The 12,512-nt window shown below is 53.1% G+C and overlaps 3 protein-coding genes across 3 annotated transcripts; 1 reads left to right on the forward strand and 2 right to left on the reverse strand.

Moving 5' to 3' along the window:
* Positions 1-313: 313 nt before the first annotated feature.
* On the reverse strand, positions 314-1,672 carry V2A60_007870 (uncharacterized protein; the record flags this gene model as incomplete). The annotated part of the gene is made up of 1 exon (XM_083259150.1): positions 314-1,672. One exon carries the CDS (start codon positions 1,670-1,672, stop codon positions 314-316), a length of 1,359 nt encoding a protein of 452 aa, XP_083115276.1.
* A 1,498-nt stretch (positions 1,673-3,170) lies between these two features.
* V2A60_007871 (acyl carrier protein) lies at positions 3,171-4,001 on the forward strand (the record flags this gene model as incomplete). The annotated part of the gene is made up of 4 exons (XM_083259151.1): positions 3,171-3,386; positions 3,654-3,671; positions 3,759-3,888; positions 3,955-4,001. The coding sequence occupies 4 exons, from the start codon at positions 3,171-3,173 to the stop codon at positions 3,999-4,001; spliced, it is 411 nt and encodes a 136-aa protein (XP_083115277.1).
* A 1,429-nt stretch (positions 4,002-5,430) lies between these two features.
* V2A60_007872 (uncharacterized protein) lies at positions 5,431-7,505 on the reverse strand (the record flags this gene model as incomplete). The annotated part of the gene is made up of 3 exons (XM_083259152.1): positions 5,431-6,912; positions 6,990-7,108; positions 7,409-7,505. 3 exons carry the CDS (start codon positions 7,503-7,505, stop codon positions 5,431-5,433), a joined length of 1,698 nt encoding a protein of 565 aa, XP_083115278.1.
* Between the last annotated feature and the right edge of the window lie 5,007 nt (positions 7,506-12,512).

Below are 12,512 nucleotides of genomic sequence, written 5' to 3' on the forward strand. Positions count from 1 at the left end.
TCGGAAGTAGCGTGCAAGGTTGCACGGCATAGATGAGCGGCAGCGGAAGAATTTATAGCTGTACATAAGCTCGGAAGAGATTTTCTTTGTTTTGTTCATATTATTGCTGCTTCTAGTTTGTGAGTTGCGATTCTTCTTTTGATACCAAGACAAGGCTCAACGTACGAATCGACAATGTTGAGCCATGAGTACGTAGTTTCGAAGACAATGGGTAAGCGCTTTCACGTTCACTGGCTACCTTCTTCCAGTATTTATGCGGTTGATTCATGTACGCTAAGTTTGCTATATATTCCTGTCTTATACCACCTGCCCTCTAACACTTCCAAATCTTCTCCTGGCCATTCTTGCCAGCAGCGGCGAGGACTATCTCCATAAGCCCAGCGGCAACTTGACGCATAGAGTTGTGGAACTCAGGCTGGGTAGGGTAAAAGGGGCAAGAGAGGCTGCTGGCCTTACCGAACTCGATAACTAGGCCGTTTACACGGCCGGCGTTGCACGTATGGCTGTAGTAGCGTCCCAAGAACCAGTCCGCGCTACCGCCAGAGCTGGGATAGAGGCCAGACGACTCCAAGGGACTGAATCTGGTGGTAACACCGTCGCCCGCGGCGTTCATGGCGCTGGCCATTGCGGTGGCCGTGCTCAACTGAGCCTGGAGATCCTCGGCGTCGATGTACTCCTTGTAGACACGACCCTCAGTGGAGTCGCCGGTCACGCCGCGTTTGCCATCCCACGCCGGGTTCATGAAATTCTGGGAGGTATCGGTCGTCTGCGCGTTGTCATCACCCCAACCGTACAGGATTTGTCCCCCCATGGAGTGGAGATCCAGGAACCATGTGAGGTTGGTGTGCTGCTGGGCGATCCAGGCCGCGTTCTGGGTCTCGGGCTCGGAGAACGGGCCGGTGCCGTGGAAGGTCTCTGCTCTGGGGGAGTCGGATGCCGGTGCCGCGTTCTTAACAAAGTGCTTGCGGTAGTCCCAGAGAAAGTGAAAGTTGCGGTTGAGGTCGACGCCGACGTCGCTAGTTCCGGTCGCGCTCCGGGGGTTACGGTTCTTGCGCCAGCACGAGTTCGTCCTCTGGTCGTATGCCACGCCGTCAGGGTTGACCAGGGGCATGGAGACGATGCCAGCGGAGAGCGCCGTCAGAACCTGCTGGTTGGTGTAGGACTTGGCCCCATACTTGATGCCGGTGCCCTTGTCGCGGGCCTCGAGCAGATCGGCCAGGAAATACAACATGTGGTCGGGCCCGCCGCGCTCACGAGCGTGGATGCCGCCCTCCAGATAGATGCGCGGCTCGCCGGCGCCGATGACGATGCCCGAGACGGTCCTGTCCTCGTACGTCTGAAACGGTGCGTTAAAGAACCGCACATCCTTGTACTGCCCGGCGAGAGCGCGCAGGCCCGACGTGACCTCCTCGGGGGTCAGAATCGTCTGCATATCGCGGTCCTCAGTGGACAGGCCGCGGGGGGCTACGGTACCGTTGACGAAGCGGTCGCCCTTGCCGATGGGAACGCCCGTGCCGCGGCCCTGGCGGGCGTCAAGGACATGAGACGGCTCGTCAGGGTAGCTGCCATGCAGGGCAAAGTAGCGCTCTGCTTCAATTTCATGCGGCAGAAGAGAGGCACTTGCCGTCAGACACAGCGCGGCTGCGACTGGCAGGACAGACTGGACCTTCATGGTGGATAGAAGGCTCTTGATGACTGATGGATGGGCGTAAGAGATGTGGATGTTGAAGTCGCTTTTCCTAGGAAAAGCGAGTCCCTCTTTATATATGCATTCATTCCCATGACTATTCGTGTAATTTTACTCAAAGGCTGTAGGGAAGCAACAATGCACAACATGTCCACATCTGGTAAGAGACAAGGGTGGCTTGCCGGTTCGTTGCGGCGAACAGTTTGGGGTTTCTTTTAAGCTTAATCCCGGTCTTCATGCAGATCATTGCGTGTTCAAGCAGGAACCAAGACTGAATCAGAGGCCTCCAGGGTTACGCAACTGCTACTTTGAGACTTCATATGATGACCAGCAACTCACGGGCTCGATGTCTGCTCAACAAGGTTGTGGGAAGAATTACCTATCCGCGGCCTTGATCATTGGGTAGGAAGCTAAAGGCAAAGAAACGGTGTAGTGCTGTCAACCATGCACCGGCTCAAAGTGTAAACTAAACACCTTCTCGATGCGCGTTAGCATCATGAAACGACCTTGCGACTCGTGCAGGAAGCGACTCGTTATCATTGGTCCATGGTGCAATACGGATCCCCAGCTTTTTGGCAGGTGCCATTCAGACCGACTCCAGCATGAGTGTAGCCCCGGGTATAGTAGTATTGTGAGTCGAGGTAACTGCATGCGGTAATAATGAGCGGTATCTTGGCATTATTGAGTGCAGTGCCCGTGATACATAGGTAATAGTCGTGCTTGGCCATGGTCCCTGGTAGGCGGAGGCTATGGTGCCATCATAGCAATATCGGATAAATATTTGCACGTTCATATGGTAGTTTACGGGGGTTTTTCTCGCATATACCAAACAGGTCCAGGCTGGAACCTTTGTTCGTACTTTCTCTTTGAACAGTGGTTATAGCATCCATTGCCTATGCGGGTTGTAACTGAGTCCAGTCCAATCACGATGGCAATCAGAGAACTCCTCAAAACGAACTCAGCGAGGCGTCGTCGGCACCTCGAGTTCCTAACAATACACTCAGAAATCGACCAAAACAGCACAACTAATGAGCAATGACCGTCCCTGGCAATGACAAAAACGAGCAGGAATATCAAAAATCTTCTGCAGGGTAGCTGCTAGCTACCGCAAGACCATTCCTCCAACCAATCACCGTGCCAGCTGTCTTGCTGAGTAACCAAAACTGGCAGTATCATCACGTGATTCAACCAAAGGCCAAGCTGCTTTCCTTTGCCTGGTTTTGCGGGAGCTTTTTGCGTGGTGGCCTGGTTTTGCTGGCCCGGACCAAGCAACGAGAAATTTATCACGGTCTTCACAACGTCCCCATCCTTCCTCCTCCCGCCCCCGAACACGCCAACAACGAAATCCGCGCCATCGCCAGCAGCCATCCCATTGCTCCGATCCAATCTCTGTACATTTACAACGTCCCGAAATTTTCTGTTTCTGCATAATTTCCTCCCCCCTATTTTTCTTCCTCTTCTTCACACATAAAACCCATCCAAGATGTTCCGCACAGCTGCCATCCGCTCGGTCGCCCGCGCCGCTTTTGCTCCCGCCGTCCGCAGAACCACCCTCGTCGCCGTTCCCCGTGTCGCCGCGCCCGTTGCCCTGCGCGCTGCCCAGAGCTTCGTCCCCGTCCGCATGTACAGCGCCGGCGGCGGCCTGAAGAAGGAGGAGGTCGAGGGCCGCATCATGAGCCTGCTTCAGGGCTTCGACAAGGTACGGATCAATCACCCTTTTGTTTTGGGTGCGAGGCTTCGTCGGGGTCGCGGCGCCCTTTTTGTCTTTTTCGAATTAGGAAGCGAGGCGCAGGTCCAGGAATCTGATCCTGAGGAGAAATTTCTCGGCTGCTCTGCTTCAGCTGATGGAAAATTGATGCCCTCGGGACCATTGTTGCGACCGGCTCGCCCCGGCTGACGGAACCTGCCCCTGACACCTCAACCTTTCAATTCTATCATCATTTGCTAACATTGGCTGCTGCTATAGGTCAACGATGCTTCCAACGTACGTTTTTCTGCAATTGATGCATGCCGATGCGCTGCCGGTTCTTCCACTACGGCATAGTTCCGCTCTAATCCGACTCCGATACAGATCAAGCCCGCCGCCCACTTTGCCAACGACCTCGGCCTCGACTCTCTTGACACCGTCGAAGTCGTCATGGCCATTGAAGAGGAGTTCAGCATCGAGATCCCCGACAAGGACGCCGACACCATCCACTCCGGTAAGCTCCGACGGATCACGGCTCGAGACAAACTGCAGACGCTGACCATTGTGTTCCAACCAATAGTCGACAAGGCTGTCGAGTACATCCTCAGCCAACCCGACGCCAACTAAACGCAGCTTGCCCTTCTTTTTTTGTGCTACTATCCAGCTCACGACAACCAGTCAGTCGGAACGCGTCGGCACCGTGGCCCCCGCTGACGCGACATGCTACAACATGAGAAAGAAAAACGAAGCATACAAAAGCTTTCTAAATACCACACAGTGTACAATATTTACAGGCGGAGCGGTTTTATGCGCAGCAGCATGAGTGGGAGAGAAATCACCTACGTGTGATGGAAGTGGAATGGGGAGAAGTGTTTTCTTCTTTCGTGAGGGAGACTAGAACCTCGACAGGCTTTCTTCTTGTTAGAAAGAAAATAAAATAAAAAGGATTTCTGAAATATCTTGGCTTTTTTTCAGTCCTGTTTGAGCGGCTAGAGGTCGGGTTTACATCAAATCACCACTACTCTCTATTTAACAAACTCTTCATTTAACACACTCTTCATTTAACACACTCTTCATTTAACACACTCTTCATTCAACACACTCCTCTTTGCCAAGTAACTGCAAGGGTGCACTGTATTTGAGGAGGGGAACCCCCAAGTTCCCGTTCTATGACTTGCCACGCGAAGACAATCTACTCAAACAGACATTATAATGTAGCATGCTGGATTGAAGTTTGGCGTTTCCAATCCCGAGTTTGGGTTGTAAACAAGAAGCGGCCGAGAGAATCGAAACAGAGCTAGGACGAGGACGACGGCAGATGCGAAGCAAATATACCGGCAGTAGTAGCAGTAGCAACGGTCCGCAATAGTAACGGTTGCAGTAATGGCCAGAGCAGCAGTAAGTGGTAGGGCACGATGCCAAATGAAAGAAACAAAAACAAAAAATGGAAGAATCCAAAAATGAAAGCTTAAAAAGGAAAAAAGAGTTTTCCATCTCTCGTTTGTCTCTTTTCAAAAAAAAAAAAAAACGCCGAAAGTAAAACGATACAAAATCCCAACCAATAGCAGTAGAATTCATCAAGAAGAGTACACAGAAATAGAGCACGCCGTCCAAACAAAGCAACGATTCCGTCTTTAGCAATCCCTAGCAGGAGACGGAAACAGAATGGTTAATCAGGAAGAAAAAAAAAGAAACCTATCCATTGTAAATTTTCCATGCCCGACCCACGCTTTTTTTTTCTTCTCTTCTCTCAAAAATGAGCCACCAAACAAATGCTTGCTTGGGTGTGTTTATAGCATTGAGGCAATAGAAAACATTAAAGCCAAGAACTCCGGTTTCGTTTGAAAAGATGGGGTAGCAAAGAACATGTTCGCGATTTGGGGACCAGGTTGAGAGACCGCTCCCTGGTTGCATGCCGGCCATAGCAAGACAAAAAGGAATAGAGCCCAATGTCCAGCATAAGAGGGTTGTGTACCAAAAAGAAAAAAACGCCAATGTGCTTTTTTTCGCCTCGTCTCAGGATGTTTCATGAGATGGAAAGAGCAAAGTCTCTCCATCACCGACCGTTAGTAGACGGGTTCTTGGTTCCACTGGTCTTGCCATCTTGAGCCTTGCCCGTGACGGCACCAGCATAGCTGTTGAGTGCGTTTATTCCAAGACCAGCAGATGCTCGCTTGCGCATGCGTGCAGCAGCCACCGGATCGTCCTCTTCCATACTAAAGACAAAAGCAGGGTCTTCCTCATCGATGGGGGTGGTGAAGCGGCCTGTGACGGAGGAACTGATGCTGCCAGTAGAAACATGGCGCTCCATGGCGCGGTCTTTTCCAACTGGATTAGAACCTCCAGTCCTTGCCGAGGCGGGGTGCAGGCGGGGGCTGGAGCTGGTGGTGGTTGCATCATCGATGCGACTGCGCTGAAACTGCTGAGAGAGCACAGACATGGAATCGCTGCCGATTCTCATGGACGAGGGACGACCCGGGGCACTGGTGCCGAACGCTTCGCCGCCCATGTTCTGGGCGAGGGTCGAATTGCGTAGAGGGCTACCAACATGACCAAAGGGAGAGGCAGCGTTCCGGGCGGAGCGGGACAGCTCCTCTTCCTCCTTCTGGCGCTGGAAGAGAGAGCCCCAACGGCTAGGACTAGAAGCCATGGGGCTTCCGTATTTGGAGAGCGTCTCTATGTTGACATCATTCTCGCCGCGCATGGAGCCTCTTCTAGCCTTTTCGGCCGGGGTAAGGAGGTCTTGCAGATTCTCTGGAACATAATTTTCGGGCGCGTTGTCGCCATCGTCGCCGAAGACAAAGCCTGCTTCCCAATCGTGATCGACGCTCGTCTTGGGCACACTAGAGCTGAGCATTTTGGGCTTTGCATATCTTGACGAGTGCATGGCCCGCTTGCCAAAGTACTCCTCGCTTCCGAAGGGGTTGGAGCTCGGGGGACTGCCAGCGGTCAAGAAGTGATCCGAGGAGCCAAAGGCAGAATTGTGCAGGAGCTTGAGGGTGTCGGAGGTGCGAGAGTCCTTGGCGTTACTGAGCGAAGCAGAGGGAGAATCGAGGCCGAACTTGGAGGGGACGGACGATGGCCATGGGGCGGCGGGAAAGCGAGCGGCGTTGGAGATGCCGTTGGAGTCGAAGGAAGCGGGCATCGGGGCGTCGAGGATGGAGAGTCCCTTGCCGTTGGCAGGAGAGAAGGCGAAACCGTCGCGAGGGGAGCCGTAGCTCTCGGGGAAGGCAAAGGGCGATTCGGCGGAATGGCCGTTGTCGAGGGTCAGGTGGTGGTCGTGGAGCTGCTGGCGGCTCTCGGCGAGGTAGCTAGGAAAGCCGGACTGATCGGCCTCGTAGAGCGAGGTTGTGAGAGCACTGGCGGAGGACTGGTTGTAGGTGCTGTTGGCTGCGCCGGAATTGGGCGAGGTCGGGCCGGCGGGGCTGCCAGGGAGGGGGGCGGTTATGATGGTGAAGCCATTTTTGCCATAATTGACTCTGCGGCCGTCGGGTAGGACGTGGATATTTGCGCACTTGGGGCCGAACTTGCAGTTTCCCTGGGAGCCAATGGTTAGTGGGAGTAGGTGGAGAGGCGTAGGGAGCGGGTGAAGGCAACAGGCCGAGGGAGACTCACCTTGGCAAAGTATTTGCAGACGGTTTCGGAAGCGACGCCGAGTTCATGGCTGAAAGGGCAGGCGTTGCCGGCCTGGCAGGCGCCTTGGCGGTAGAACTTGCAAGGGACATGGGCGGTATCTGCGAGTAGAAGAAGATGGAGTCAGTTGGTTTCGATGGCCGGTTTTGAGATAAATTTGACATGTCAAAGGGTGAGCGCGGGGGAGGTACAGAGTCGCGCAGGAGGGGTCGTGGTTGTACATGAAGGCAGTTCAGTTGGTCGGTCGCAGAGAAGCAGACGACCGACCGACCCGCCGGGTGGGAGGGCGGCGGGCGGCAGAAAAAAAAAAGAGCGCTGGGCGGTTGGGTGCGTCTGGGCCGCGACAGAGGACGGGCCCGGAGGGGAGAGGGGAGGAGGAGGGACAAAAAAAAAGGACGTACTGGGAGGGCTCCTGGGCATGACGGAAGAAGCCTGTCTGGAGGAGGAGTTGGCGATGCTCATGCTGGAGCTGCGGGCATGGCGATACTCGGGCGGCATGTTGGCAATGGGCCGTGACGAGCGTCGTCGGTGGGTGGAGGAGGAAGAGGAAGAGACGGACGAGGCAAGACGTCTTGTGTGACGGTGGAGAGAGAGGAGTAGGAGGGGAGAGGGAGGAGGGGAAGGCGGCGAGCGGAGTGGGGTGGAGGTGGAGGAGGAAGAGGACGAGGCAGAGGACGAGGTAGAGGTAGAGGAGAAAGAAGAAGAAACAGAGGAGGAGGAGATGGAGGAGATGTTGCTATTCTTGGTGGTGGTGGTGGAGGTATTGGTGGTAATGGTGGTATTGGGGGAAGAGCAAGAAGCGGTACTATTTTTCGTGGTCAATCGGGCAAGAGAAGAGTCGAGAGGAGAATTGGGAGAGTGAGGAGCAGGAGAAGCAGAAGCACGAGAAACAAGAGAAGAAACAGGCAGAGGTAAAAGAGGTGATTTAGAAGAGGACAATGGTGGTGATGATGTTACTGGCCGGGCTGTTATAGGGAGCGTTGTAGTGCGGCTCTGCTGGTGCTGCGGGTGGCCGTTGGGTGGTCGTAGCTGCTGTAGTTGGCGGGGGCGGCCAGGGCGTTGGCGCAGTGGGTGCAGTGGCTTCGGCGAGTGCTGCAGCTGTTGCGGCTGTTGCAGTAGTGGCTGCTGCGGCTGGAGGTAGTCGTGCGGGTAGTGGTCTCCCTGCTGGTGCTGGTGCTGCTGGTGCTGCTGGTCCCCCTGCCGCCCCTTCCTCAGCACCTCCTGCCGCTGTCCACCTCTCAAACTCTGGCCCCCTCTGCTGTGCCCAACACTGACAAGACCGCTACCGCTGTAGGCTTCTGCGTCTGCTTCTACTTCCCCTTCCTGCTTCCGATGCTGGTGCACCCGCTGTGAACTCGGCCACGGAGAGACTTTCGGGAAGCTCATGTCGGAGAATCTCTGAATCCAAACTGGAATGAGGAATTAAGGGAAAAGAGCGAAAAAGAAAAAAAAAAACAGAAATAGAAACGGACACTGCGTCTAGCACAATACCCTGTCGGCGCGCCTCGTTTCTCGTTTCTTGTTTTTCGTTTTTCGTTCTCTCAGCTCGCGCTTGGGCTGCTGTCTGGTCCCGAGACCATGACTCGGAGCCGCGCCACGCTCTCTGAATCAACTTTCCGGCAACTTTCCGATGGCCGTCTCGGAGTAGGTAAACGAGTAGATAGTGGGATGGTAGGTAGATAGTAGATAGATGGTAGGGGTAGCTGGGTAGCTGGGTAGCTGGGTAGGCTGGTGATCCGTTTGTCGCGGGGTTTCCGAGAAAAAAGAAGGAGGAAGAAGAAGAAAAAAGAAAGCCTTAATTATGACACCCCAACTGCGGCTTTCTTTCGTCTCGTCTGCAACGGGGAGGGAAAAGAAAAAAAAAAAGGTAGTTCAATCTGCTGCACGACGTCACTCGTTCTCCACGTTTTTTTTTGTCGTTTTTTCCTTTTTTGGTGTTCGCCGGATCTGTATGCAGTATAACACGTGGTTGGTCAGAATGCAACTGTGCACAAGTCGGCTGAGCAGAGAGAGAGAGGGTATAGGCGGGATAAAAGGGTGACAACAACAGGAAACCACCACCACGCACCAAATCAAAGGCGAGCGGTCGGGTCTAAAAAAAAATGCAAAGATGAGAAGAAGAAGAAGAAAAAAAAAAAAAAAAAAAAAGGACTTGGCTCTCGCCATTTCTGGCGGCTGTAATGAACAAAATCTCGCCCCAAACAAGGCTTGATATTGCCAATATTGCCGCGCAAGCCAGGCCAAACTCCCTCTTCTCTTCTCTTCTCTTCTCTCTCCTGCGTGGCGCATAAGAGTTTCGACTTACCAAAGAACAAAGACACGACAAGCGAATCTCCCCTGCTTAGTCGGAAGAAGACAATAAAAGGAAGCAAATCAAAAGAAAAAGAAACCGTAAATAAATCTTTTTTTTTCTCTGCTTTGTAATCAAACACTCAAAAATGTAACCAGTTGATCTGCGAGTTTGTCAAGACGGCAACTTATACAGGAAATGATGGGAAAGAAGACGGATAACACTGAGAACCCCCTCTTCTCCCCAGCTAGGGAGGCGCGAGGCCTTACTCTTATACCAAGAACGCTGCTCGATACTCCCTTCTTCCCCCCTCCCCCCTCCCCCATATGTAGAACCAAGTACAGTGTGCCTGCACACACCCGTCGTCGCAACTAGTGGTGGTGGTCTCTTGGCCCTGTCATGACACCGTGCAAAAGACGGCGCAACTGGCCCGTCGTCGCAATACTAACGAGCGACTGGGTGGCTCGCCCTCCGTCTCCCATGCCCACCTATAGGATCACTTGGCAGGGCCCGTCTACGTAATAAAAAGACTGGAGCAGCCAAGTCCCTCTTCCTCCTCGCCTTCCCTGCTAGAGAGGCCATGGAATTCACGGGTTACCATCCCCCATGGGCATTTGATATTCCATCATTCTTGTGCACAGCCTGCCCATCACGCACCCGTTTTTCTCCTTCTCCTCTCGCCACTAGTCGGGATGTTGATGCGACAACTTGGGTTGCCTGTGCGTTGCCTAACACACACACACACACACACACACACACACTTGATACTCACACGCACACACGCACACATGCACAAATGCACATACTTCAAGCTCACACGCAACTAATGATGTACAAGCAGGGTATAAGACATAGCTGACTGAAGCATAAAAACAATTAAGAGCAGGCAGTGGGAGGGGGTTTCAAGACAGAGAGAGAGAGAGAAAGAAACCACAACACAACGTAGTCGACCAAAAGTACCGGTCGTAATAATGGGAAAATGTTTGTGATGTGATGCGTGAAAGCCAGGTATGGGCATGTGGCCGTCGTCGCTCCCACCCTCCATCCCCATCCATCATCCCCTTTCTGACGACCCAGGCAGATGGTCTCTCTCTCTCTTTTTTTTTTTCTCTTCTTTTTTTTCTTTTTTTTTAGCATCCGCGGCCGGGCGCAGCCACGATACGATGCTGTAGGTTTCCGTCTCGCTCCAATCAGGAAGCTTTCTCCTTCTTCCTCACTCTGTCGATGGTAGTCATCGGTACTTGGGGCGCGGCGCCATTGTCGCATCAAGGTAGACTTTGGGTCGCTAGTAGTGTGCCAGTCTCTGAATCGGATGATGACCCATACATACCCGAGCCTCTCTCCCTGCACCTCTCTGTATGTATCTCTGTCTGTCTGTCTGTCTGTCTCTCGATTACCGCATAGATAAGCTGTATGCTATCCTCCTGCCTGCATATTTTCCCCCATGACGACTTGCACACACGGAAAAAAAAAACAAATCGGGTTTGGCCGAGAGAAGAACAGCTACGCGTCATCAGTGAGACGCAGTATTTTCGGTACTTTTGCGTCTTTGGGTTCTATTTTTAAAAATTTTGAGTTTTCCTGGCCCTTGTCTTTCTTTTTTTTTTCTTTTTTAGTTCTGCGCTCAGCGCACCTACAGACGAGTTGCGAGCTGAACAAGTCCAATGTCTCACCAACACCAAAAGACACACCTAGTTAGTATTCAACACCCAGTCGTGGGCCCAAGACATCTTTGTCGGCAACAACGACGCCACCCCGAAGCCAGACGTGGTTCCAAACCCATAATTTTCTTCTTCTTCTTCTTCGCAAGGTCTTTGGCCGGTCATGACGATTTTGTCGCAGACCGAAGATCCTCGTCTTGCTGGCGTGGGGGCGGCCTACACACGGATCATGCATCATGCATCATGCATCATCCCCAGTCACCAGCTCCGCATTGTCCGGAATGCTAGGCCGCCCTCGAACCTTGTCTCGCCCCATGTCGTTGAATCCCATGCGAAGAGAATAAAAAAGAAGAAGAAAAAAGTAAAAACTCTACTTCGTGTTTCCCTTCTCTTTCAGATGAATCTTTATATTGGGGGCCAAAGACCAAAGTCTCCGTCTGCTTGTCTGAGACTAAGACGACTCGTGTTGTCTGCTGGTCCTCCCACGCAACTCCCCTCTGCCTATTGGCCGCCCCGTCCATGCATGAGATGAATAGTGCCACTTGGCTCTGGAATAGTCGGAAGAAGAAGAAGAAGAAGAAGGACAAGGAGGCACGCTCCAGGCATGTACAGTATACTTGTGATAAGCTGTGCACATGCACGACATCTGGATTCCCCCCAGCCATGCGCCGCTGCATTGCAGCTTTGATGGTTGCTCGTTGCTCGCCAACAGCCCTGAATACTTGGCAACATGTACTTATGCCACACATCCTCCCCTGTTCCCTGAGTAATCCTCCTTGCGTCGGTCGCACTCCGAAGCAGCCGTTGTAGCAGTATCGCTCACTGTCACTTGGACTAATTTGTAATCTGTACTATGCCGGAGATCGTAAAAAGTGTCGGGGAATTTGTTGCCACCACCAGCCTCATGTCTGCTGATGATATTCCGCCATAAACCCGCCTGCTTCGTATGCACCCCCCCTCCCCCCCCTTGTCCCCTGCAAGCTTCTCATCGACGACAAGGCCTTGATTTTCATAGCAATACCCACAAAATCTTGATGCTGCGGCGGGCTGCATACATGCCAGATTACATATGTACATGGGTAGCACAAGAAACACGATGGCACTTGACCCCAGATTTGTCGGATATAAGCCTCGTCGGCACCATCAATCTTTCCGTCCATGTACGCAGCTCAACCCCCGTGGGTCTCGCCGCTGCTATCACGACGATTGTTGATATCTGTCAGACTGTAGCTGACAAACAGTATTGCTCCAAGAATAGACACCCATGTTTGGGACCCAGGTGCTTCCTCTCGGACATGATTAAACCAACCACTCGAGTCTCACCGCGTCGCCGTCCGTCTGTACGCCCGCCCTTTGCGCGGTGTAAGTCGGGGGCGGCGCTGGGGCAGCCATGGCGCAACGCCCTTCCTTGGTCCCTCCTTTGGTAGCTTGTCGCCGCGACGCCGAGGACCAGAAGCTCCGGCGTCACCGGGCCGCTTCGTCGTTCTTTTTTTTCCCCATGCCTTTCAACTTGTTTTGCTCTCATCAGCCAAGAATTTATTAGCCCCAAAGCAG

The sequence above is a fragment of the Cordyceps javanica genome, chromosome 5, assembly GCF_051103115.1.
Source record: "Cordyceps javanica chromosome 5, complete sequence".
NCBI classification, from domain to species: domain Eukaryota; kingdom Fungi; phylum Ascomycota; class Sordariomycetes; order Hypocreales; family Cordycipitaceae; genus Cordyceps; species Cordyceps javanica.